Below are 25137 nucleotides of genomic sequence, written 5' to 3'. Positions count from 1 at the left end.
AGTCAGGTAACCCTGCGGAGACGTCATCCTAATGTTATTCCCAACAAAGGGCGGACCTCGATTTAAATAAATTGTTTTGAAAAATTATTAAAATGTTGGGTTTAACAAATATCTGTTTACAGTTTTATCGAAATGTTCTAATGAGAGCGAATATTAATAATTGAGAAGGACAATTCTGAGAATTGAACGGTTCGGAAACCTGAACTAGCAGATGAGTCCACAATAATATATTTAAAATAATGCGTCTGAAAATATAAACGAAAATATTAATCAACAAGGTAACAAATTTATTAGAAATTTGAATGGTGGACTATTAATGTTATCTTTGTTCAGTAATCATATACTTCCGCAAATACAGAGTTGTCAGTCTCTAGACTTTAGTGTTATTTTATGTGTCTGGGCCTCTAAAATATAAAGATTTATTTAAAAGGACGTGGCTATGGATTTTTAAAGAGATTTCATTGGATACAATTAAAATTTTTGTGATACTATTTGTATGTTGTGCGCAGGTTTTACGGTGTATAAATTCAAAATGTTATTATGTATACTGTATATTATATGAGTATCTTTCTACATATAAATAAAATAAATATAAAATGGTTATATACAATTTTATAATAATTATTGAAGTACTAATTTACATGAATTTGAGCCTAATTAAGACTCTATATTTTTCATTTTATTTAAAAGTGTGATCTCTCGCGTTTGAACATGATCCATATTATTAACTTTAAGGGTCGATTGTTCAAACAGTTATTTATCAAAAAAATAATAACCAGATCAAAGAAACAAGGTAACATTGAAATTAATTAATTTTACTTATAAATTAATTTTATATGTTGACTGGAAAACCAATTAGCGATAAATAATTTTACTCCAACTTTTTTATTATTCACATAATAAATCAAACGGTAAAAAATAATTAAATAAATAAAACATTTCTACAAAACAACGTCTGACAGAAACTTTATTTAGAATGACCCAAGACTAATGTTTTTAAAAAATAGCTTAATCAGTTCAATACAATAATATTTGTTGTTCGCGATATTTTCCTGTTTGAGATTAAAACAACGTCCAATATATATTATTATTAAGCAGATTGTTTTACTGTCCACGTCAGACTTATCCTTATATAACAAAACATTTAACCGCCTTCAAAAATCATTAAACTCTCTAAGCCCCAATTAGTCGCCACTTACGACAGGCGGGATGCCGTGGCGGAATTCTTTAGATGCCCCCAAGCCAAAGGGCACATACGTTCACAACTTTACTGGAAATATTTTTACCTAGATAACGTGGATTCGACCCTGTGTTAGAGCTTCTCCGAGAAAAAATCTTGTTGTGTACATTTCCGGAAAAAAATTCCATTCAATTTATGCATTCAAATCTAAAAGCGCCATCTGTTAAAAATTAGAAACCCAATAATTTCCTCGGGGAGCAAATTACCTTCTAAAAGTAGTCCATATAAAACATCAATCAACCTATCTGGGGTGTAGACTATACGTGAGCCGAATTTCATAAAAATCCAACAGGCCGGCATAATTGTGGCGACTGCTGATGGGTAATCATTTCTCATCAGTCGCTATTCTTTTGGACCCCTTTCGCTTACCATCAGGTATAGTGGAGTCACTTCATCGTGTCCGTGCGACAAAACCTATATTCTGTCTTGGAGTTCAAGCTTATTCCTTGATAAATTTTAAAACAATTCAATATTTTTTGCGATATGAATAAGTATTGCAAGCGTACTCAACATTTATAAATAAAGCGGGAAATATTTTATTAAAACGATTTATTTTTCCTGTTGTTCCGGATAGCTCATTACTATTATTTACCGAATGCCACAATGATTATGTTCCTTATAATTTTCCTTGTGTCAAACTACCAACACATTATTGTATACTTTTAGTTAAATATGTTGATTTTGTTCTTTTCAATATGTAGATGCAAAATACACACACTACAGAAACGATTTCCAACACGTAGACGGCACAAAATACTTTCTACATTATAGAAACGATTTGAGTCAGTTTTTACCAGTCTTCCACCTATGGGAGACTAATTTGAAAACTTTTTAGACAAGTTTGTATAAAATGTTACACAACCTAGGACTCGAACTGGCACCTCCCATCCCACAGTTTATATACATTTCCACTGGATCAATAAAAAGCTTGTTAATCGTGCGTATACGCAATACAGGAGAGAAGGGGCATGACCTTCTGGATTTGTTATGTATACTTGTTGTGCGCATATTTTTTACTTATGTGGATTAATGTATAAGTAATGAGCTATTATAGATCGATAGTTTCCTTGGACAGAACGGACAAGAAGCGAAGATCCGCAGGTTCGAAACCCAAGGCACACACGTCTAACTTCTCGATGTAACGTGATTATTGTTTATGAATTGTAGCTCGTTGTAATGGTGAAGGAAATCATACTTCAAATTTACATACTTTATTCTCATTAAGGATTTCGGAGCTATGTGAAGTCTGACAACGCACTTAGGGAGTATGGTGTACAAAGACCCAAAACCTATCAGTACAGCAGCCAGCCCTCAGCAGCGGGACAGTATAAAATACAGGGATCGTATAAATCATTACTTAATATATAAAGCTGAAGAATTGCTGGTCTGATCCACCGCGCTAATCTCAGGAACTATTTAACCGATTTTTTTTCATTAAGAAGGAAAAGTAGTCTACAGCACTGACGAGTAATGTAACTCGTCACTGCTGTAAACTATTTTTTCTCACGGGAAACATGAAACGGGACTTTTATGTTGAAAATATTTTCTCACGTGGGCGGACTCGAGAAAAAGGACATTTGATATTTCACGTAATCTTTTATTTTATTGCATTTAAATAAGGCTTTCATTTTGTTTAAAGTTTTATAATTTTTCCTTTTATATGGACTACATTTATTTTTCGAATAGCGTACCATAAAATATAATTATTGCCTTCCAGGTAAATCGGTGACCGGTTGACGTCATTTTTATATGAAATAAAGTCATTTTCCTAGTTGTGTTTGAATGTAGCTAACCTTAAGTTGAGTGTGAAGTTATGTGACTTATATTTAAAAAAATATATAACTTATAAAGTTATATAATGGGTGGTACGTATTAATTATCTTTAGCCCTTTTCTTCTGAATATTAACAGTCATATCATTCATTAATGATGTTTCATTTGAGGTAAATAATTGAATGTGTCAATTCATGAAATATAATTATATTATTTAAGTACATATCTACCAATAGAAATACTTAGATATGTTTGCGATTTAGGTTATAACTACTATACTGGGTCATTTTGACATTGCGTTACTTAATGAAACCACATACTCGTCTTCACCTTTCCCGACATTTTGCCAAAAATCATTCTTTAATAAGTAATACTTTCACGAAAAATACTGGTTTAAGATATCAGATTTTTATCATTTTGTAGTTTAATTCGATTGTGGCTTGTGCGTGGGTGTATATTTGACTGAAAGTATGATGTTACCACTGCAACGAATTCTCTTAGAGTAGAAGCGGTGGCTTAGGGCTCGTAACATTAAAATTACTTTTTATTAATATTTATTTTGTTCGAAACTTACACTTTTTTATTTTACATCTAGGGCTCAAGTAACTTTTTGTAGATTGTTATTTTCAAGTAAATAAGTATGTGGTGTCAGTTAGTAACGCAATGTCAAAATGACCCTGTATAAACAGTGATACAAGATTCTTAATGAATTAATTTAAGATTAGCTATTTAATTTACGTTTTATTACCTTTATATTATGTTGTCATCAAAATAAAACTAGTTTTCGGATTTTATCCGGTTTTTTTATATAAAATTTCTTTCGGCGTTTCAAAGACTACAGCATTCACGGAGACTGAGGTGTTAGTCGTCCTCAAATAATTGCGGTAAAGTTTGTATTCTAGATTTATTTTGATGTTTAACATTCGCGTAAACATAAGAAATCATTATTATGTTCGCTTTTACAATTTGAACTTAGAATAATATTTTACGCAACCTATTAGGTTATTACTAACCTAAGAGAATTTGTTGCAGCGGCAACATCACACAGTCAGAAACACTCTCGCCAGGTTCACATCAAACTCCAGGAGAAATCATATAAAATCCGAAAACTAGATTTCGATAGTGTATCATTGTACAATAATATTACTTTGTATTTATATTTAATTCGTTCAAACTTACACATTTTTAATTGACAGCTACGGAGAGAGTAACTTATTGTAGTGTTAATTTCAAGAGGATAAGAATGTGGTTTCAATTAGTAACGCAATTTCAAAATGACCCTGCAGAACTAAATAAATTAGATAATGGATTTATAGTTGAAAATATAATGAGTGTATTGTTTTCAAAATGATTCTGTAGAACTAATGAAATTGAAATATCGTGTTTATAATTGAAGTATAATGAGTGAACTATTTTTTCAGACACAATAATATTTTGCCTTTTGGTGACAATTATCGGCAATGTAGCAAGCGTTTTATATTTCCACGAGATATCGCCAAAATTGCTCAACCCGGATGTCGAACCAGGGTGTGATTTTGGATTTTCAATGGGTTTCCAGAATACTATACCTGCAAAGTTAAGTAAGTACGTAGGTACCAATAGCGTGGTCCATAATATGATCCGATTGCGATCGACAACCCTTTCGTAATTTATGTGAAATTTTAAAATCATTAGAACAATGTGGATTTTATTTTTAAATTTCACCTTCACCGTAAAAGCAAGCGCTAATTCATAAAGATTACTAATGAATAATTAATGAATGTTTATGTACTTTGATACTAATAATAAATAAAAATACACATATAACTCTAAAAAGGTCAGAGCGTGTCTTTGGATTTTGAACCTGCAGACATTCGTCTCGGCAGTCGCTCCAATCCCAACCGAGCTATCGTAGCTAATTAAGTATCAATTAATTTGTTGCAGTTGTGGGTGCACCTCGAAAGGATTTCATCGGAAAAGTCTTCCAATGTACCATTATAGATATTGAAGAAAATATATCTTGTCGTCTATTGAATATAGATATGGACAAAATTGCCGCATACACCCGAAGTAATATAATTTGCGTCAGTTATTCATAGATTTTATAGCATTTATAAAGCTACCTAGTTTAGTGGGGTATTGTGTTGCGGCTTGACCGCCATGCTAAATTTTTGGGTTCGATACCCGAGTTGGATAAACTGATTTTTAGTTTTGCTCAATATTAACCTGGGATGTGAAATTTTGTCCATTGAATAGTAAAACTTTACTTGAAATTTGTAAATGCAAAATTTCAGAAGTAAGGACTGTCTACCATGTATATCTATCATACATATGTGTATAAAATATACCCGAAGAGTTTTGCATGCAAAATAAGGTTAATTAAATATGGAAAACATGGACATGTTAAGGCGTTATATATGCTACTAGCTTTTGCTCGCGACTTCGCCCGCGTACTAGAGTTTTCCGGGATAATAGTCCCGGAACAGAAGGTAGCCTATGTCCCTCCCGGGGTCTTAAACTATCTCCATACTTGATTTCATCAAAAACTAATAGACATATGCGGCGTAGGACTTTGTTTTAAATATATTGTTTAGATCTTTTTAAAAGGAACAATTCCGTTATACGTTTAGTTGTTGCGTAACTTTCATAGTTTACGCTGTGCACGCAACAACAACAAGCTCTCAAAAGGAATAAATTTTCCCTGTTTTCGCAACATTTTTGGTTGATTATGATGTTATATGGCCTATAACCTTCATTTATAAATGGGCTATACAGCATGGAGAGTTTCCGTTGCGTGCGCAGCGTAAACGATTAAAGTTATAAGTTAATAAAAATCATATAATTTTGTTTTCAGATTTCAATCCTAACCAATATTTTTACTTGGGTTCTACGATAGCTGCCACCGATGACTATTTTTTGGTAATTTATTTTGATATTTATTATTTGTCCCTTTGATATACAAAAATTATTTCTTTCAATTTAATACCTTCTTTAAGAAATTTGTGAAATGTCCTCATAGAGGGTCAGGGGTTATGGAAAATTAAGAAATTTAATACACTAAGTATCGAACGAACACCTCTGTTCGCCACTATGAAGTTTGAAGTCTTCATGGAATAAAACTAACCAAAAAAAACGCTATAAAATCTCGATGGCTTCCAAGTGAACTATCGTATTTGAAAAAAGAAAGCGATATTTAACTTTTTTGCGTTATCTAGGTACTGTTTACTACCAAAGTATTTAAGAAGAGTAAGTAAATTATTGTGTTTCGTTTATTAACATTTGAATTTTGTTTTTTCCGAATGAATCACATAATTTTTTATTTTATTTCCAAGTCAAGAAGAGGGTCAAGTGTTTCTCATAAGCCTGGGGGGGGGGGGGGTCAGCGCTCCGAGTGAGTGTGATGCGTGTGTGATAGTAAACAGTACCTCAATAACAAAACACTAAAAAGTGAATATCGTTATTTTTCCAAATACTATCGTTTACTAAGGAGCCATCGATCTGAAACTTTTATTTATAACTAGTCGAGCCGACAGACGATGTCCTGTCAACTTTGAATTTGCAGCGCGCATTCTGTCAATCACTGAAATTAACTTTTCTTAAATTTTCTAACGTTCCGCTCAACTTCCTTATTTTTTTCTTTCATAAGATCCTTCTCCTGACAATAACAAACACAACAAAAAAAAAAATTGTGAAATCGGTCCAGCCGTTCTCGCGTGATGGCGTGACCAAGGGAAATAGGGATTAATTTTTATATATATAGATGAATAAAGTCGCGTAAACTTATCTATTATATTAGTATCGCGTAAACTTAACTAATCATTACTTGTTTTTCAGACATGTGCCCCATTATGGATACCAAGTGAGAGACGACATCTTAGTATCAAAGAGGAGCCTTACGGAACATGTTTTGTGTACGACAAAAACTTCACCAGGTATAACGGAACGGTTGAAAGAGCAGTGCGGAAAGGGTCGCGTGTGTCAAGACGTCAGGGTAAGTTAATATTATCATCATCATCTCAGCCACAGGAAGTCCACTGCTGAACATAGGCCTCCCCCAAGGATCTCCACGTCGACCTGTTGGAAGTTAATATTATACATTTTATTAATGTTTATTTTGAGGCACTTGGGTTCTTCTCTGCACCAGTAGCGAAAGGTCCATATAACCAGATGCCTACCGACTTCCTTTTATGTAGAATTTCTGTAGAATCTAATTATTTATTAAAACTGTTTATTGTACATCAAATCGCGTTGAAAAGTAAATATACAACAGAGATAATGAACAAACAGGAAGTAAAAATGGCGGTCTTATTGGCGGATTTCTTACAGACAACTTTAGGATGGATTCAAAACAACTAGGAACGAACGAGATAATTATCATTAGAACGATTTATAGATCGCATTTACGAATTTTAGTACCTATATGTTGTATCGGGTTACCTTTCGGAAACATGTTTCGCTGCTTTGCACCACCCTAAGGTTGAATGGAAGAGAACGCCTATGACATTAAATCCGCCTAATTAATATAATAGAGTGCATAAATAAACGTGAAAGATTGTGAAGGAGGTTTGTTAGAATTTAAACCTATAACCAAAAAGATTTAAAAGAAATTAACACACAAATATACTATTTCCCAGATTAAAATATAGGATAGATACTTCTTATACAGGGTCATTTTGAAATTGCATTACTAATTGAAACCACAAACTTATCTACTTGGTAATCACACTTTACAATAAGTTACTTGAGCTGTAGACGTAAAATAAAAAAGTATAAGTTTCGAACAGAATAAATATTAATAAAAAGTAATTTTAATTTTACGCGTCTTAATGCCACTACTAGTGCTTTAAGAGAATTCGTCGCAGCGGCAACATCATACTCTCAGTCAGATATACATTCACGCACACGTCATATTCGTTCTAAACTACAAAATAATCAAAAAATTGGATTTTTGGTGAAAATGTTCGTTATTAATGAATAGTTTTTGGTACAACGTCAGCAAAGGTGAAGTCGAGTACGTGGTTTCATTTATAACGCAATGTCAAAATGTCTCTGTTCATATATATAGAATACTAAACTATTGTTCCTTGTTGATAGACTTGTTTCTTGGCGGTGGCGGCTGGACCACTTTACTTGACAAGAACAATGGACTAATACTAGTCGCGAAGACATCTTTTGCAGGCGACATTGTTTATGTTCCGTTAGAGAGCCCTTTGAATGACTCCAAATCGCTTATAGAGCTGCTCGATAGACGTGATTTATTATATACAAAAATGAGTACATTTACAAATGTTGGTAAGTTGTTTCGTCCATTATTGAATTTGATAATGCATGGGTTGACAGAGAAACTGTCTCGGTGGCGTAGTTGTACTGCATGTGCGGTACGGCAGCGCTTTGAGGGCATGGGTTCGAATCCCAGGTCGGGCAAAGTGATACTTGGGTTTTGTGCTCAGTATCAGCCCGGAGTTTTGAATTTGTGCTCGATATGGCGATTGGCTCGCCCCTATCAGATCATGTGAAGGAACGCACTTGGCGAAAAGTGGGCGCCCTGGTTGCGCTCTCTGCATACCCCCTTTGGGGATGACTGCGTGATGATGTGTGTGTGACAGAGAAATAATAATTTTGATTTGTTTATTAATATTTTTCAGGAAACGCTCTAGTTGCGGGTAATTTTTTTTCAAACTCGACTATATACGCTTTTAGCATGACTATTGAAACCATGGCGGGACAGGTAAGAAATTTGCACCCCTATACAGTTGAATTAAAACTGACAGGCTTGCACAACTAGTTAGCTAATTCATTTAGCTCTAAACATGTTCCAATATCTAGCAGACCGACTAATCGTCTATTTGGACATCGACTAGTAGAATAAGTTGCTAGTATGCTGTCATCTCTAATAATAATAAAAGTAAATGCTTGAATAATTACAGTTTTATAGTGACCTTTCTATAGAGCTTAGAGTTTCACTGCCAGGCTCCAATCTGGTGGTGGCGATGTCGTCATAAATAGAGGGCGAAGTAACTGCTATAATATTCGTTCAATCAATGAGGTTACTGAGTGACGCTAATCATAATCGGGTTCTAATATAATAAATAATAATGTAATATCAGCCCTGTATTATATACTGTCCCACTGTTGGGCATGGGCTCTACTACTGAGAGGAAATAGGCCTTAGTCCACCACGCTGGCCTAGTGCGGGTTGGTAGACTTCACACACCCTCGAAAATTCCTAATATAGAATTTCTCAGGCATGCATTCCTCATGATGTTTTCCTTCACCGTTAAAGCAATCGGATAATTCACAAAGAATACACAGATATTTTTTTAGAAAAGTCAGAGGTGTGTGCCCTTGGGATTTGAACCTGCGGAAATTCGTTTCGGCAGTCCGTTCCACAACCAACTAGGCTATCGCCGCATCATAAGATATATATATTTTATTGCTGCTTGAATGACGAGAAGAGCTTGCCGTTCGCCTGTTGTTAAGCGATACGACCGCCCATAAACAGTAGAACACCATCCAACACCTTTAATTTCAAAATATTGTTTGGTATTCCACTGCGCTCGCCATCCTGAGACATGAGATGTTAAGTCTCATTATGTCCAGTAGTTACACTGGGTAAAATATCCTTCAAACCGGAACACAACAGAGACTACGCACTGCTGCTTGGTGGCCGAAATAGACATTGCGATAGTACCTACCCAGGCGTACTCTCGCATATGAGAGACCTACCACCAGTAAAAGATATATATAAAATAATATTTATTACGTATAAAATATGTCTGAATTTTTTTACTATTTTCTGTAGGTCAAAATCAGCAGATCTTTAGGCTATAATATATTTTATATATTTATGTTTTTTCTAGGTTGGTTTCTTGGAATACAATAAAGATAAACAATTATTAACAATTATGACAGATAAAAAACAAAGGGAGCCATTTGCTATAGTAAATAAAAAGGTTGGTCTATGTTTGCGGCTGCACTCGCTGCCGAAGATCTCAATAAAGATGGATATTCAGAATTAATTGTAGGAGCTCCCGTACAAAATGATGGCGATGAAACATCTGAACAGGGTGCAGTTTATATTTATATAGGAGGCGATAAGGTAAGCTTACGTAGTTTTTAATTCCATTACAATGTCCTTTATCTTATACATACACTTGCGTAGGAACAGCCACAAGTATTGAGTTAGTACAATTATCTTACATAAAAATTAAACTATTTTTCGGATTTTATCGCGATTTTATATTTTTTATTTCCTCAATTATCTTTGATACTTATTTTTTAATTTTACATTTGCTTTTTACCCCTAAAAAAAAACAAGTCATGACCAGTGGTGGAAGCGAGTATATGTGCAAATTGGACGAAAGTGTTCAGTCGCGGTGCACGTGTGAGCCAACATGCAAAGAGCATTAATTAAAGATCGAATCGCGCGAAACGCCGACGTGAACTATGCCAGAACGTTTAATGATGAATCTGCTTAAAACTTCAGCTAGCACCTATAATACGACTTTTTTATTCAAACAGCACGCCGAAGTGACATTACTTTACCTAACGTGATGTATGGAGTGAATCGCAAGGAACACGAGTTTTTTAATAAAATGGCATGCCAAACTCACTTTACTAAACTCGATGTGTGAAGCTCAAAAATAAATTAGATCAGCGACAAATGTATCCTTTGATCGGTATCATTGCGCCAGTCTGGTTAATTACATCTCCCTTCATCATCCTTTATGATCCCCCCGCGACCACGAAGACTGCAAAGTCTTCGAAACGGGTAAAAATAAAAAAAAAAACCGTGAAAAATCCGTCAAAAAGTTTCATAGTACACGTGTAAACATAAGAAATCATTATGCATCTATACAATTTTATGAGTGTGAACTAACAAGAAATAAATTGATTCCAGAATACCATAACGGAACCGGGAAGGATGCGTTTAATCTCGGCCTCTAAGGACGGGGGCCGTTTCGGATCAGCGATAGCCGCTAACGATGTGGACGGTGATGGAATAGCAGGTAAATTTGTGCTGTTATAGGCCATTTTCAATAAACGATTTCTATGTTAATGTTCGAAAATTGAAAAATTGGGTAGCCTGGTTGCGCCTCTGCAAGATAATGGCGTGACGTGTGTATTAGAAAAACTGATTGGAAACGTTAATTGAAATAGTTTTAAGCTGATTTTCGCAGCAAGTGTTACATACCCTACTACATTTAGTAGTATTATTTCCTATTATGGAGCTATATTATTTCGTATTTCGTATACCACCTACTTGTTTAATTTCAAGTAAGTTTGATTCCAAATAGTCTTGTCTATTTTAAATAGATGGCGCTATTTTATATTTCTTTAAACAGGGTCCAATTTGTACTATTTAAATAATATGTAACCTTACGATGCCAAATCATGTTTAGTTCTTTATTAATATTTATTAATCCTGGGTTTATTGCTTCGAGCGAGAAGACCGCCAATTGTATTTCCTCTCTGCCTTCATTTTTAATCTTAAGTCTGTACAGAAAAAGGTCAAAATGACTCTGTATAAACCTCTATATGTTACCTATTCTGTTACGTACTCGTGAAAACCTGTAAATGGCCATTTTTTTCTTTTCTTGTTGTAATTTATTAAGATGTATATTAGCTGTTAGTTTTCCAATAAATAAATAGAAAAATCATTGTGTACACCCGGGTATTTTTGTGGAACTAAAAAATACCAATAATTCTAAAGATAAACATTTGATGTGTTCACAATCAAGATTGGATTTGTTTTGTGTATTCAGAACTTTTCATCAGCGCGCCATACGAAGATAGCGGAATGGGTGCTGTGTACATTCTCTCTGGCTACGAAATAAGCAAGTTGTTAAGACACGATTCAAAACAACAAATATTGCTGAATGAGTTAAAGTTTCAACAAAGAGTTCAAGCTGAAGGGTTTCGAAGTTTTGGCTACAGTCTACAGATTGTATCAGATCTTGATGATAATGGATGCAATGGTAAATATAATTTGATTAACATCATTTACGTGTAACTTTGTGATGTTAAGATGATTGTTAGTCAATAATTTTAAATGCGAATGGTTGTTAATTAAATTTGGCATCGCTGCAGACAAAAGAACATCGAAATAAAAATAGATTCTGTATTATATCGCGGTTTTTTTAATTTTAATTTTCTTTCGACGTTACGAAGACTTTGCAACCTTTATAGTCACGGGGTGGACCGTAATAAAATCCGAAAACTAGTAATATTTCGACGTCTTACATTCGCGTAAACATAAGAAATCGTTATGTATTAAATTAATTCATTGATGAACAAAATATTATTTTAAAATAAACATTTATAGATCAATTGTATTATTTTATATCAAGTATTTACAGTACTTTGCAATTGTTCGAATGGTCTTGCTAATGAATACGTGGTCTCATAATGCGTACAATCAAGCAAGCAGTTTGATAATTTCTTTATTAATTTCTAAAATAAATGAACAGTCTATTACACTAAAAGTAAAACCTAATAATATTTTTTTAATATTAATAAATTATTTGAAACATTCCAGAATTAGCCATAGGATCGCCTGGCAGTGACAGGGTACTGATATACCGTTGTGTGCCAGCTATCAATGTGACGCTGTCTGCGACGTTACTTGGAGCTAAGGTCAGAATATTTGAAAATACTATATACCCACACACTTACGCCTTTTATCCGTGAAGGGGCAAGCAGAGGCGCATCAGATGCACCTTTTCGCCGTGTGTATTCCGTCCCATGATAGAGGACGGCACTAATTCCAGACTCCGGGCTAATACTGAGCAGAAAATCCAATATTACTTTACTGGATCCTGCACCATACACTATGCCGAATGGTTATTGAATGACGTTTAGGTGGCGTAGATTGACTAGAGAGAAAACCCTCCACAGTCAATACAATTGATGCCGGCATGTTCGATACTGGATATCAGGCCAAAATCGACACACTTACGTAGGCCAAAAAAACGACACACTTACGTAGGTTATTAATTATGTGCGAATAGCCAACTATTATCACTTATTACCACAGCTTTAATCTGTAATATTTCCTTCAGTACGTGAAAGAGCAAGCCGACAGCTTCGTCGTGGCCGTTTGTGTCGATATTGATCACAAGCCGAACGCTTCAGCCATAGGAAGTAAGTTATAGCTTATAATTTTATGGTGGTATTTGAATGTTGGATACATTTGTGTTGGTCTCATAAACATTGTTCTCATATGTGTGATGAGTGAATAGCTAAAAAACAAATAGTTCTATTTATGGTATTAAGTCAGGTAAATAGTTTGGGCCGATAAACGAGCGAATGAGAAGTAAACTCCATTGCCATGAACATTCAAGAAAAATGATGAATGCCGTCTGAAAGGGAAAGGAATTAAGAGGATTTCTGGACTCTCATGACACGAAACGCAACAGCAGTTTACGTATTACTGCTCACATTGGTTAATACAATAGTAGACGTGTTTGTGCCGGCCTATTTATACCTAAGGCCAGGGGTGGTGAAAGAATGGCATTTTTTTTTATTCGAGTACGGCATAGTTTCCACACTGCACCTGATGGAAAGTGGAGTGGAGTTCAATAAAATAAAAAATTTGGGCACATCAATAATTGACAAGTATTGATTAAAAAAAAACCATTTTTTTTTATGAATTCATTCACAATTATATGAACAGAAAATGGTAAATTTGCATTGAAGCTGTTTGTTACATTCCAGTTCAGTTTTTTTCTGATAAAAATAACACAGCTTGATATAAGATATTTAGCATATTATTTGCAAGAAGAGAAATCCCACTAACCTTTGATGCCTCATTATCATTATTATTATTATATAATGACTTATCAAGTTTTCTCAAGTCTGCTATACGCATTTCTATGACGTGGTATAACCACTTTCAATATAAAATTTTGTCACACTTATTTCAGATTTAATAGTTGACACTAGTATAGTGGGATATGATGCTTACATGTCAAGATCTAAGTTCATAATAGATCTATCTAAGGGAGCGGCTGTACACTGTGAAAATATGACGGTAAAGTTGGTTAGTATAGTGTTCAATATAATTTTTAGTGGCCTCGGCAGCAATATTAACACTTTTTAGTCTATAATATTTTTCGTGTTTAATTGAATGTTTTATTGAATTAATGAATATAAATATTTAGCTCTTGAAATGATAATCACGTTTTGTATTATAAATATATATAATTTTTAGAGTGAGAAAGGCGAAGGCGAGTATGACTTCGAAGCAAATGTGAAAATGGATCCAAAAGATCTAGAAATTATAGAGAAAACCAAAGGTAAGCAGTAGCAGTAACGTACAATAGATACTGTATATAACATTTTTGCAGTAAATAACACCACCCCGTATTATACTGGCCCCTGCTGGGCATGGGCCTTTGCTACTAGGCCTCAGTCCACAAGGCTGACTTGGTGCGGGTTGCCAGACTTCACATGCCGTCGAAAATCTTTTTAAAGAATTCTGTGGGATGTGACGATATTTTTCTCACGCTAGCAATATTTTTAATAAACAATACACACATAACTTCGAAAAGTTAGAGGTTTGTGCGTTATGTAATGAATCTGCGGGCACGTGTCTCGGCAGATCGTTCCTTTCCCAACTAGGCTATTTTGTACTTATAAGGGTTACCAAAGTAACTTTTTTTAAATACCTGCACAATAATGTGTCCCCGCTGCCCCTGATGGTAATGGACTGACGAGACATGATTACCCTTCGATGCACTTAAGTCAGTCTCTTGAACCGGATATAAATTTTGTAATTCATAGTTCTGTATGATGTTGCTTTTGTTTCTAAGCGGTCGTATCGCTTACTATTACTATACTATACTATTAGGCCAGCGATATGCCCGTATTCTCAAGTACAATAATAAAATATTAAAAAGAAAAAAAGGCACATAGGTTTTCTTTTAAACCTAATTCCACACGGGCTAAGTCGCGTGCAACACCTAGTATGTATGTTGGAAATTTACAAAATAGGGCAAAATAAACATAGATTTCTTCAATAATTAAATATTTACATTGTGTCGTCTTACCGCCCTTTTTAATAAACGACCGCAATTGCTATTTTTGGATCTTAAAAATGGACCAATCAGAACAAATGTGTTTTTAATATATTTACAAATGAGTCATGTGATTCTCAAAATTTGATCAGGGATTGATATTTGAATTGTTTATTGAAAATAGTTGTTTATTGTCTAACGTCTACGTTTTGTTCCATTCCTTTCTTCCTCACTTATTTATTCTAACATTCATTTTCTCTCTCTTTCCTCCTACCTTATTTCACAACTTTATCCCTTTCAATCAACTTAGGTATATGTCTGCCATTCATCTTACGTTCCATTTCACTCATCTGCCATAAATCATGACATAATAACATATTGCATTCCGATTCTACATGTATTACATAAATAATTTGTCGCTCCACGTGTTAAAGCGGCTAAACGTCCTTGAGTTATAGCGTGCGCCGTCCGCTGTAATCGGGTTATCAGCCTTATAATTATGTGAAGCTATAAATATATTGTAAGGAACTTCTATATGAGGATAAGCGACTTTATTGTGTAACTGTAATGCACGTGAAATAGTTATAGTGTTTAATTTGAAAGCGACATATGTGTCCTGTTGCGGAAACAAAGTTTCCAGCCTTTTAGTGATATAATGAGTACCTGTATCTTTTTATTACAGCTTTCAATACTTCTTGGGTCACTTTACGACACCATAGCGAGACAAAAAAAAGTATCAAAATTGTCAGGCGCTGCGAGGCGGAAGACTGTAACACCAATTTAACTACATCACTCGTTTGGTCTGGGTAAAAAAATACATTATTTTCACTAATCATGACATGGTTCATTAAAAGAAGTTTTTGACTTATCTATATTAATATATAAAGTTGAATAGTTTATTTTTTTGAACGCGCTAATCTCAGGTACTACTTGTTTTTTTTTTCACAAATTAACTACATTACTCCTGAGTGCTATACATTACTTTTTATCCAGAAAAAAAAATCTGCAAAAACTATTTCAAAGGGTACGGAGCATCACTCAGAAACTAGTTAATATATGTAAGAAAATAACATAATATTAAGCAAGGAGACTAAATGAAAAGGACTATAATTTTTTTTCAGAGCTCATGATTACGTGCTGGGTTCATCAGCGAATGAGACAGTGTCGGTGACTGTACAGAACTCCGGGCATCAATCCCTGGACAGTTGTGCGTGGGTGAAGATCACTGGGGCGCCAGTACGGCTGGGCAACTGTCGCCGAGACGGGGAGGGATACAAGTGCATGCTGTCAACCCCCTTAAAAAGGGATAAGAAAGTAAGTTCATTTTGAATAGAGATACAAGGAATAGTGTCTAGGTGTGGTTCCTTGAGGCTAAACGAAGATAAAATGCACCAAGTATAAATAACTCGGTGGAGTTGTATTAGGGTACTACTGCAGCAGTGTTGAGATCTCGGATTTGATTGAAAAGTAATATTGGTTTTTTCTACTCAGTATCAAGCGGTGATAGCCTAGTTGGTTGTGGAACGGACTGTCGAGACGTATGTCCGCAGGTTTAAATCCAAAGGGCACACACGGCTGACGATTCTAAAAAAAATATGTGTGTATTCTTTGTGAATTATCTCTTGCTTTAACGGTGAAGAAAAAACATTATGAGGAAACCTGCACATCTGAGAAGTTCTCTATAGGAATTTCGAGGGTGTGCGAAGTCTACCAATCCGCACTAGGCCAGCATGGTGGACTAAGGCCTAATCCCCCTTAGTAGTAGATGAGGCCCGTGCCCAACAGTGAGACAGTATATAATACAGGGCTGATGATGATCAGGCCGGAGACTGGAATTTGTCCCTATTAATGTTTGTCACTCTCTTGAACCAAAAGCATACATAGGGCAGATAATGACTCAATATTATAATTGTGCAGGATACCCTGAACTTCAGTTTGAACATGACTACTCTGCGGAGTACGGATGAAAAACTTGAGGTGATAGTACGCGTCCACGAGAACTGCGACCAGCCAGAAAACACAACGCACAAGATGGAAGTAAAATATCAATTGTCAACTGACCATATTCACGTTAATGGGTCAGTTGGTTTTTTATTGCTTTATATGACAAGATGAGCTTGCCGTTCGCCTGATGGTAAGCGATACGACCGCCCATTAGTAGAAACACTATCTAACACCTGGAATTACAAAGTATTGTTCGGTATTCCACCGCGCTCGCCAACCTGAGACCTGAGATGTTAAGTCTTATGTCCAGTTGTCTTGCATTTGGAATGATATTGTGTTTTAATCTTGGTTACTTATTATGCTTGTAGTAATATTATTGCTCATGTGAGGCATTTGTTAGAGTGGCTAAACGCGCCATATTAGTCCATGTAAATGTATAATATCAGTGCTTAATCCAGTTTTGAACAGGCCAACATAATTGTATCGTCTCTTGTATTTATTTTATTTGGGTACTTTTTTATCATCAGGTCTAATAGCTTAGACAGAGTATTCAATATACAATGTTACGACAGTAGGGATACCGAAAGAGACGAAGTCATACTTACCTTGTGTTACTCAAGTAGCATGCAAGAGATTCAGATAGCACTACTGAATATTATTATGTACTTAACCATCAATTTCCTTCTAGCATTGCCAAAGATCGAAATGTGACCGAAAAAGTAATACTGGACGATAAAATCGAAATAATAAACGACGGCCACGAGTACGAGGTGAGGAAATATTACATTACGACAATTGCTACAGAATATTATTTACAACGAATTGAACAACCTCCTATTAAAATCAGTTATTAGGTAGGTACCAGTGGCGAAAGGTGAAATTTTTCAAAAAGGAACCCGACGCAACATATACGTACTAGTATGCATAAATGCGGTCAGCAAAGCGTTCTAATAGTAATTAGATTATACAAAAACTCTACATAAAGGGAAACCGGTTGGAATCGGGTTATATGGACCCTTCGCCACTAGTAGGTACATTATGCAGGGACGGTACTGAGTAACTATCTTATTGCAACAAGATACCCTGGGCCGCCCCGTATGCGCCGAAGAAGGCCATCGCCGGTTTTGGATGGTATTCCAGTGTGGGATATATAGGAGTTAGGGACTCGTTCCAATGCTCGCTCGGATGATGCTTTATTCCCGAGTGTTGTCATTGGGCTGTAAGACCGGTGGAACCAACATAACCGTTCCATTCACCCCCCAAGGGACGGTAGAGGTAAGGGGCTGTTCAAGTATTACGTAACGCAATTTGGAGGGGGGTGTCATGTAAAACGTTTCGATGCGATACAAGCGCGGGAGAGAGGGTTCGAACAATTCGTTATGTAACATTGGATTTTTTATTTTGAAACAATAACAAAGGTATTTTAGCGATTTTCCGGTACTTTTCGAAAAAATATGGGGGGGGGGGAGGCATACAGGATTACGTTACGGCGCGTTACATGAGGGGTTGGGGGGGTCAAAAATCTTCAAAAATTGCGTTACGTAATACTTGAACGGCCCCTAATGCGTTTTTGGCCGCGAAAGAAAAACAGGTAGGTACATTATACGATGGCAAAACCACAAGCTTGCTCATTAAAATCTAAAAAAAATGATTCTACAAACCAGTGACCACAAACGTGTGAATGCACCGCAAACGCTGCTTAATCAGGTGTCTGCTTCCTTTGACTTCTATTCAAAGCCTGATACTCGACCACGTAACGAAGCATGAATGCAAACCCAAACCTAGCGCCTTAATCATACGTTTGAAGTTGTAATGCCTTCTTGAAGTTTGTCAAACGTGGTGATTTTAAATTACGTGATCTGAAAATAAAAATGAGACTTTGTGATAAACACATCAAAAGCCGTAGTCAAGACGCCTCCTCCACAATAAAAAACTAAAATATCTCTGGAAATGTCTATCTAGCGATAAGTATTTTATCTGCATATATTCTATACATTCTTTGTTTACCCTTAGCGTTAACAATTGTAGACACGCGGCTTCGCTACGGCACCTGAGATGTCTGGAATTGGAATTTGTGTTAAACAACGATAGCCTTCTATTACATCATTGGAAATATTTATATGTGTTTGGATATGTCTTTGGATAGTGTCACTCTAGCATTAAGGGCTGTAGATTTTTAATATATAAATAAAATAAGAAATGCCTTGCTAACTCAAGTGATATTTACAGATAGTGAACAACGGAACGGTAGAGTGGGTGAATGTGGTTGCGGTCATCGCGATTGACAAGAAACCGTTTATTCATCATTACATGGTAAGTATAAATTATTAAATAAAATAAGAAAAACTTTTCTATGGTGAAAAATCTGGGCTCTTTATTAATTTAAAATCGAATATAAGTGAAAGTACACCGAAAAGTTTATATAATTATTGAATTAATATCGCAACAAGAAGACAGAAAAATAATTATTGTAGCAACAGTCTCACTAGAATTTGTATGACTTAGGAACATTTTCACTAATGGTATGAACCCCATCAGCAAATATATAGGTAGCCATTAAATCCGATCTGTAAAAATAAGTTTATCAATTTTGGTAGATTGCTTCTAAGTTGTAGTTATAAAGTGACTGCGAGATGACGGTTACATTTAAAATAAAGTATGCAATGCAATCTAGAAATATCTTATTGGCTGGTTGTCTGTTGAAAAATATTGTTTTTTATAAACAAAAAAGAGGTATGGAGCGCAGTGAGGATACATTCAGGTCAGCCAAAAAAAAATTCAAGCCAAAATCATGTATTTCAGGCTTCAATTCCAGAATATGAGTGCAGTGAAAAAAATGAAACTGACAAAATTTTGTTCGAGTGTAATTTTAATTTGATGCCCCATTCGAGGAAAACAGCAATCGTAACTATTGATATCCAAAAAGACAACATATGTAAGTAATTTTGATCCTTAAGCTAACAAGAAAAGATTCAAAATATTACTTCGACTTTTCTGGCACTAACAAACCGAAATCTGATAAACGAGAGTTGCACGATAACTTCACTGCAAAAAGAGAATTCCTCCGATTAAGTTAAAGCAACTATCAATTATTCAACTGTTAATGTTTCGGAACCTGATGGAGTAATTGCCATTAATATAGAAATTGGAAACCAAACATTTGAATTTGAATTTAAAACATTGATGGCATCCATAAATATCATTAGTATGTGTCTTGAATAACTGATAAATTTGTTTTATCCGTTATTTGCTTCATGAAATAGTAGTCTATAATTTACTGTATATTACAGTAAAAATTATTTTTCAGTAAAGAACCTGATAAATGGAAAGTTAAATACCACTTCGCTATTGACATTATATCTGACACCAAAATTGCCACCATTGAGCGATAAGTATGTATAACTTTAAGATATATTTTGTATAAATTTACGCATGGTAATAATTATATTCAATTAGCCCTTTGCTAAGGCACCTTCTAGGTTCTCATAGGTCTAAGTACCGGAGGCTAGGGATGATTTTTTTTTTAATAAAACCGATTATATTTACGTACACAAGGTCATTTAAACATTGCATTATTAAATGATTTAGTCGAACTGTAGATGTAAAATAAAACAAAGTAAGTTTCGAACAAAATAAATATGAATAAAATGTAATTTTATATTAACGCGCTCAAATGCCACTACTTCTACTCTAAGAGAACCCATTTCAGTGGCAACATCACTTTTTCAGTCACACGTTCATAATATATTCGCACTAAACAAAATGATCAAAAGGTTAGAAAATAAAACTGGGATTTTTCATGAAAACATACGTTATCCATAAATGATTTTTGGCATAATTATAGCAGACATAAAGACGAATATGTGGTTTCATTTATTAACGCAATGTTCCAATGACTAGGTAGTACATGCGTAGTAATTCATAAACAATTTGATATTTTCTCTGAAGTGAGCATAAACTTTTTGCGTCTTCGTCTATTTGGGTTAAAAGGTAATTGAGTGTGTATTTTAAAAATACTTACGTATTTCAGTGCAACAATGTTTATGACATATTTGCAAGAACGATCATTATTGAACAATAAGTTGGTGATTGTACTGGGTGCCGTTGCGTTGGCAATAATTATACTTGCAATATTTATTTACGCTCTTTACAAGGTAAGGAATAATTATATTATATCCGATATAAGCATGGTATTATCTCCAGTATTCAAAACACAATGTCGAAGATGTCAATTTAACTTAGCATTGTAGTTGATGCAACAGTCAACAGATCAACTATTGACTAGTTTTGCAATTTAGTTGAAGCAGCTGTCAGTTTTATAATGACTGAACGAACAAGAACTATTGACTCTTTGACGCCATTGTGTTGTGTGTCTGGTGCAACAATTTAAATTTTCTGAATTGAAGTTAGTAAAAAATAATTACGAATTGCACCCGTTGTTAATATATCATACAACTTCCGTTTATAGATATTTTTACATCTTTGTCTTAACATAAGGCTCAATTTGCATTGTGTCAGGTGCAAACAAATGTTGAATAATGTGATTTATTTGAAAGTTGTTTACCACGCTTTATTACACATTTACAGCTTAACATTTAATATGATTTATGCCTACAACAAAGGGAATACCTTAGATATGAAACCTAGCAAACTTTTTAAGTACGATATCAATTCCATCTCGAAACTTTGGAATTGTACTCTGGGGAAATTTTCGTTTTATGTAGACAATATTACTTAGGTATAGCTTGTTTGTTCCATAATTCAAGTAACTCGAGTTTCGGGTGGGAGTCGATTAGGAATTCTGGAATGACGTGTGTTCAAATCCTGTTTTGTTTTATTGTTTTTTACTGTGGTATCACTGGCTTGAAGAAAAAAAAACATTTTTGTTGTTTCTTTTCGGACTGTGATTAGATGCACAAAATATATGTTCCATTCGTATGTTTTCTTAAATATTTTAAACATATATTTCTTTGTTATTGTAGGTAGTCATTTTAATTAATTTTTGATCGATGTGATAGTTGCGCTTTGTAACATGATTAAATGTTAATAATTTTTTTAGGCGAACTTCTTCAAGCGGAAACAGAAGAAACAATTAAACGAACTGAGGGAGAGTGTGAGAAGGAGAAGTATGGTAAGTAATTAAAACAAATACAAAATAGATACAATTAATTAGTTCTTTTTTCAAAATAGAAAATTGAAGTTTTTCTTCATAATAATTTATTATAATGCTCTTTGATAATTTATCTCCTTTCAAGATGAATTTTATATTAAAACAAATAAAAGTAATTTTATTACCGTCGATACCGTATCTTTTTATACTTAATTAAAATTTTTGAAGTGAAACTTTAGAATCTTTGTGATTTGAAACTCGATGAAATGAAAATGTTTACAATATTTATTTATTTTTTAGAAAAAGCCATCTGACACGCCGGTAACAAGTAAAACTGAAGAAGACGTAAGTGAACCTTTAATATTTTTTGCCGAAATAACATCAATTAACATTAGAGCGATAGCAAAACACAAACAAGATGTTCTTTGTCCCACAATATATAGTTCTTTGTGCAATGGCACTTTTAAATCATGAAGTATTTTGTATGGCAATCGTAAAGTTAATTTTAAACTGCAAAGATGAATAATTGGCGCCTTTGATTGTAAACGATGCAACACTCAAACTGCCTATTACCAATAGCGAAACCACATAAAACTAAACGACAGCTCCTCATGGAACCAAATTACACTCGTCCTCCTAGATTTAGATCGGTCTTATAAAGTTCATTTTCATTATTTAACATTTGAACCACATTATATATTTACTATGCTAGTTGGTAGTAGAAGATAATTCGGTACTTCATTATTCTAATATTATGACTTCGAAAGACTACGTCAGCCTACTCTTTGAAGATAGAAGTCTTAGAAATGTCTGTAACTTGAAGAAAAACAAACGAAACCGCGATAAAATATCTAAAACTAGTTTTTTTTTTATTTTAATTGACGGGATAAGCATGCCGCTCGCCTGATGGTAAGCGATACGATCGGCCATAAATAAAATTAGTCATACAGAACTTTGAATTATAGGAAACCTATCTAACAAACGCGTACTTAAACAGTTCTGACGCTTATACAATGTTTTTAGATTATCATCGAAGTGGTTGACGAGCCGCCGTTCGCAGTCCCAACAACGACAGACGATGAAGCTGTGTTAATTATAGAGGAAAAGGCCCAAGTGCATTGTTAGCCTCAAAAAAAATTGTTGCAATGTTCGTAAAATAAAAAAAAAATAGTTTTGCTCGCTGCTGCGCCTGCGCGAAAAAGTTATTCCGGGATAATAAGTAACCTATGTGCTGTACCAGATTATGATCTACCTCTGTGCCAAATTTCATCCGTATCTGATCAACAGTTCTAGCCTGATTGAGAAACAAACATCCAATCTAAGCTTTTATATAAGTATAGATAAATTTGCGAACTTGTCGAACACGCTGCTGTGTGCTAGAGTCTGGTCAGCGAGTCATGGCACAGAAAGTATGGCGACAAATTCAAAAAAACATGCGTTATGATCCCGTGTAAACATGAAACAAATAATGTTTTAATTAAGATCGTTAAAATAATATTACTTTTTTAAATAAAAATATAACAATGACAACGGATGAATAACACCTAGACCCCCCGTGACCATGAAGGTTGCAATTTCTTCGAAACGTCGGGAGAAAACTAAAAAATTAAAACCGCAACCCAAAAGACCGGCTGCCAGACTTCAAGACACTGTGAGCTCATTCTGCGTAGATCGGACCACCAACAGCTAAAATTTTAAAAAAGTTGTATAATCGTAAAATGTAGGTAGATATTGTAACTTTGACTTTTGCGGATGAACAACACCTCAGTCCCCCCCGTGACCATGAAGGCTGCAAAGTCTTCGAAACGTCGGGAGAAAACTAAAAAATTAAAACCGCGATAAAATCTGAAAAATAGTTTAATGTCTAAAATTCGTATAAACATAAGAAATCATTATTAAAATATAATTTTAAGATACTTCAGACTTACATCACTTTAATCTTCATAGGTTATAAACCGTAATATTTTTTTAATTTGCCGCCATTTTTCTGTGATACGACTCGTAGGCCAGACTTTAGCTACTTTTTTTAGAGTTAGATGGAGTTAATTTCCCGTTCAGCCCAGAAAAGATAATTTAATTTTTTTTCTACCATTACGGTGCATTGAAAGATTTTGTAGAACAGACTTCGCTTGTAGTTTCCAGGATGTCGTGACAGCTTGATGCAAAACACATCGGATAATACTCTTCAAGAAGTTCATGCGAATCAATCAGCGTAGGACTTGAATTGAACACCTCACGTAAGCGACTAATGGCTCCCTATAGAAACTTAAATGGCAAAGGAAATGAATCGTTAAAACATAATGTTTTTGTGGCCTCTGAATATGAACTAGATAAGTTTAGATTTAAGACTTCAAGAAAACAATTATTGTTAGTTTTGAGATCGTATTTGAATTATTTTTGTAACAAAATGATGTTCCTTTATAGTTAATATGTTTTTTATATTATATTAAAATTAATATGAAATTGTTATTGTAAAATTAAGGTCTTTGTTACACTTGGAATGATATTGTAACCTTATTTGTAAGTGTAATATAGTCTGTTCAGAAAGAGAACCGTCCTGGCCGGAAAGTGAACTAACTTTGGATTTTTACATAGCAACACTTTCCCGCCATTTGGTAAATATTAAACTCATTGTCAATTTGTATTGCTATGTTATAAATGATCTTGCGTATTGTGTTTAGGGATTTTTGTATAGAAACATACTAGAATTTATCAAAAGAGGTAATTAAGCACAGCAGCGACCTCAAATCCCACGACGGTTCTTGTTCTGAACAGACTATATATATTTTTTTAAGTATAAAATTTATCTTTATAATTAACATATTTATACGAAAGGTTCCTTGTCTATTGAAAATAATTTCAAATAGTCTTATGGTAATGAATTTCTCGTTGATTTGGGTACATATTATATAGTATCTATTATGTTTAAATTTATAATAATCGAATAGATAATGGAAGGCAAGAATTTACTTACCTATGTCTAAGGTGTGGTGCCAAAATTATGAGCACAATAAAATGTTGGTTTACTTATGTTCATATAATTATGACATGATGTTATCATGCAAAATTGTAAGC

The 25137-nt window shown here is 34.4% G+C and overlaps 1 protein-coding gene across 3 annotated transcripts; it reads left to right on the top strand.

The window, feature by feature from the left end:
* Positions 1-6826: 6826 nt before the first annotated feature.
* On the top strand, positions 6827-24340 carry LOC115443075 (integrin alpha-4). Of its 3 annotated transcripts, none has more exons than XM_030168340.2 (22): positions 6827-6982; positions 8086-8283; positions 8637-8719; positions 9852-10090; positions 10892-11000; positions 11757-11969; positions 12530-12627; positions 13053-13134; positions 13917-14032; positions 14204-14288; positions 15691-15814; positions 16130-16322; positions 16926-17086; positions 17641-17722; positions 19182-19265; positions 19755-19887; positions 20260-20344; positions 20983-21106; positions 22012-22083; positions 22363-22407; positions 23086-23182; positions 24198-24340. In XM_030168340.2, the coding sequence occupies exons 4-22, from the start codon at positions 9953-9955 to the stop codon at positions 24212-24214; spliced, it is 2058 nt and encodes a 685-aa protein (XP_030024200.2). In that variant the 5' UTR covers positions 6827-6982; positions 8086-8283; positions 8637-8719; positions 9852-9952; the 3' UTR covers positions 24215-24340. The 3 variants fall into 3 exon arrangements, with proteins under 3 accessions (XP_030024200.2, XP_030024201.2, XP_030024202.2); XM_030168341.2 differs by having other exon boundaries at positions 23086-23209; positions 24198-24306; XM_030168342.2 differs by lacking the exon at positions 23086-23182.
* The last annotated feature ends 797 nt before the right edge of the window (positions 24341-25137 follow it).

This window comes from Manduca sexta, chromosome 17, assembly GCF_014839805.1.
Source record: "Manduca sexta isolate Smith_Timp_Sample1 chromosome 17, JHU_Msex_v1.0, whole genome shotgun sequence".
Classification (NCBI taxonomy): domain Eukaryota; kingdom Metazoa; phylum Arthropoda; class Insecta; order Lepidoptera; family Sphingidae; genus Manduca; species Manduca sexta.
This window is presented reverse-complemented; position numbering and strand designations above follow the sequence as displayed.